This window comes from Nanorana parkeri, unplaced genomic scaffold (genome assembly GCF_000935625.1).
Source record: "Nanorana parkeri isolate BGI_ZX_2015 unplaced genomic scaffold, ASM93562v1 scaffold1901, whole genome shotgun sequence".
Taxonomy (NCBI): Eukaryota; Metazoa; Chordata; class Amphibia; order Anura; family Dicroglossidae; genus Nanorana; species Nanorana parkeri.
The window spans coordinates 25,015-27,984 of record NW_017308169.1 but is presented as its reverse complement, the minus strand read 5'-3'; the positions used below and the strand labels follow the sequence as shown (position 1 = coordinate 27,984).

Genomic DNA, 2,970 nt, shown 5'->3' with positions numbered 1-2,970 from the left:
GTAGCGCTCTATGTGGGATCCCTGCACTCCTTCCATCTCCCACCAGATGGCGCACTTGTATCCTCATCAGGTCCACTGCGCCTCACCCACGTGCTGCTCACATGTAGCGGAGGACACCGGAAGTAAAAAGCTCTCTGGGAAATGTAGTTTGCCGGTGATTTTAGATTCCGGGCAGTCAGGTGAGGTGGACAGCGGAGGAGCAAGTCGGGCTATATCTGTCTTTTGTTATGTTGTGGGAGGATCTCAGTATATATGGTCTGCTGTTATGAGTGTCCCATTTGTAGTACTTCCTGTACACCGCAGAGTGACTACGAGCCTCCATCAGGGTCACTTCGGGATTACTGCACGTGCTGCATAGCTGCAGGCGGCCGGTGACGATTGTAGAATGCGGACAATCGCAGCAACCAATCAGAATCCACCGTGTGCAGGTGTGACCTCAGCCTATTGGTTGTCATGGGTTACTGCACAGCAGCTCATTAAAGAAATATATACAATGGGCTATGTATAATAGAAACAAATCACCGTCACTGTGTGTGCATGCAGCATGCTAGGTGGTGAAGCTGGCTTGTTGTGAATAACAACAGTTCTATCATATAAAGTCTATTCTGAGTATAAGCCGAGGGGGCCATTTTCACCTCAGCCTCTGTCCCACCTGGCTGCTAGATCGGTTCCTGCAGCTTCTTGTCCCTCAGTCTAAGCCTTGCTCAGGGGTGTGGACATTTTTGAAAAAACTACTTGGCCAAGGACTAAAGCGGGGGCCGAATCTACTTGTGCGCGCGAGCAGAAAGAAAATGCCGCCAATGCAGCTGTGCCGTCTGCCCGGTTTTTTCCAACGGGCGGACGGCAACTGGTTAAAGTATGTAAAGCCAAAACTTTTTTTTTCTTGGGTCAAGTAGAGAAAGGTTCAGGACAGTGAGTTAATACACGTATGTTACATGCATTCATGTGCGTTGTGTTACGGCAGCCCATTCATTATGAACAGACTGCCAACGCACCACAGCAGATGAAAATATACGTAAATGGCCCGGTTATGGCGACTCAGTGCACCAGAACGCTCTGTATTTTCACTGTGGTGTGCTCAGGTGCTCCTATGTACAATGTGCTGAGTTGCCATTTACATTAAATGACAGGGCACAAGCTGCTGCAACATACATGTAAACAGGCCCTGGATTCCCTTTACTTCCTAGCCTGTGGGGAAAGCTCAGCAAACTGTGGGAGTCCCCCTCTTAAGCTATCCAAACACCTAAGTGTGCGGCCAGGTTTTTACAGCTCTTACCACACTTGGGGGCCAATTTACAAATCTGCCTGTTCTCACGGCATTATCTAAGGGTCTGGCTGAACGCACAGAATCGCTACCTCCACAGGTTGTGATAGAATAAATCTTAGTAGAATTGAAGCAGCCAGGCAATGTGTATTTTTAGAAGGTCAGCAGTAACATTGTCCATATTCCTCTGGGTGCCGGATTCCTTGTTCATATTTTGATATTAGAAATGTAATGGCGAGAATGAGATCGGGAGGAATGAAAAGTGCTGGGCCAGCGTTTGTATTTATCTTGTCTCCGCAATGTCTTTCATTCTTCAGTGCTGGTGAGAGATGGATGGCGGCAGCGATGATGACGATGATGTTTCGCAGCTCTCCGTCCACACTTTAGCGGCTTTGCAGGAGTTTTATGCTGAGCAGGAGCAGCGGGAATCTTTGAAGGTTGGACCTGAGTATGACCAGTTCTCAGTCGGGGCAGTTGAAGAAGACTGGGTAAGAGAATCCTGTCTGTACAGGATAATGAGATCTATACATGACGGGTCATTTCCAGAGCCATGATTGGACAGTCTCATTTTACATGGCGCCTTGTGTGGGCAGTGTAACGTTACATTCACTCCAGCCTCCCTTGTGGGGTCTGTGTGGGGCCCTTCTATGCTAACCGCACACTAACTGCAAGGAGTTTGCATGTTCCCCTGTGCTTGTGCGGGTTTCCTTCCACACTCCAAATACATGCTGGAAGGTTAATTGGCTCCTCCCTAAGTTGGCCCTCTATGTATGCGTGTGAGATAGGGACCTTAGATTGTAAACTCCTTGAGGGCAGGGACTGATGTGAATGTGCAACTATGTAAAGCGCTGCGTAAAAATTGTCAGCGCTATATAAATACCTGTAATAAAAATTTAATAATAAAACACTCAGTTTTGGCTTGCATCCGGTGTCGGCTGGGTGGCAGCAATGTCTTGCGGTGTCTTGCGTTATGCATTATGTTATAACACAAGTCACTGCTGCTCTGTGTGCATTTTTTTAAACGGTAGTGTACATACCATTCAGGACTCCACACAGCAGTGTGGTGTACTACACTGCAGTGAAGGGGAAAGAGTGGTAAACTGAAGGAAAAAAAACACATACACCACAATGTTTTGGCAGTATAACATGTGACCATGTATTATTATATGTTACATACACACAGAACTCCATTTGCTTCATTTTTTAGTTCCTTTCTAAAATGCTGTAGAACAGCAGTATGTACAGCTAGCATTTCCAGATCATTTAAAAAGCTTTCAGCAATGTTCAAGCAGCTTTGTTGATTCCTTTAACTACCTCTGGGCCGGCCGTAGTAAAAAAACGGCTGGCCGGGAGCTCTCTCGATCTGAGCGCCCCCTGTAAATGCCCGATATTTACCGTGTTTCCCCGAAAATAAGACACTCTGTTATTTATTTTTTTGCACGAAATAAGACACTAGGTCGTATTTTCGGGGGATGTCTTACCTGGCTGGGGGAGGAGTGGACGAGGTCCCGGAAGGCGGCGTGCTGTTGACGGTCCCGGCAGGCGGCGTGCTGTTGACGGTCCCGGCGGATGTCGCTTCCATTGTGCGTGCGGGCGTGAGCTGCGGGCGTGTGGGCGGGGCAGGAGCTGCGGCCGGGTGGCGTGTGGGCGGGGCTGGAGCTGCGTGCGTGCGGGAGTGAGCTGCGGCCGGTGGGCGTGTGGGCGGG

At 48.8% G+C, this 2,970-nt stretch overlaps 1 protein-coding gene across 1 annotated transcript in view; it reads left to right on the top strand.

The window, feature by feature from the left end:
• Positions 1–1,558: 1,558 nt before the first annotated feature.
• EEF1AKMT1 (eukaryotic translation elongation factor 1 alpha lysine methyltransferase 1) overlaps positions 1,559–2,970 on the top strand; it is a 5,463-nt gene continuing 4,051 nt past the window's right edge. Inside the window, exon 1 of the mRNA XM_018572014.1 lies at positions 1,559–1,752. Within this exon, the coding sequence (XP_018427516.1) occupies positions 1,594–1,752 (159 nt within the window). The 5' untranslated portion in view covers positions 1,559–1,593. The remainder of the gene's footprint in view (positions 1,753–2,970) is intronic.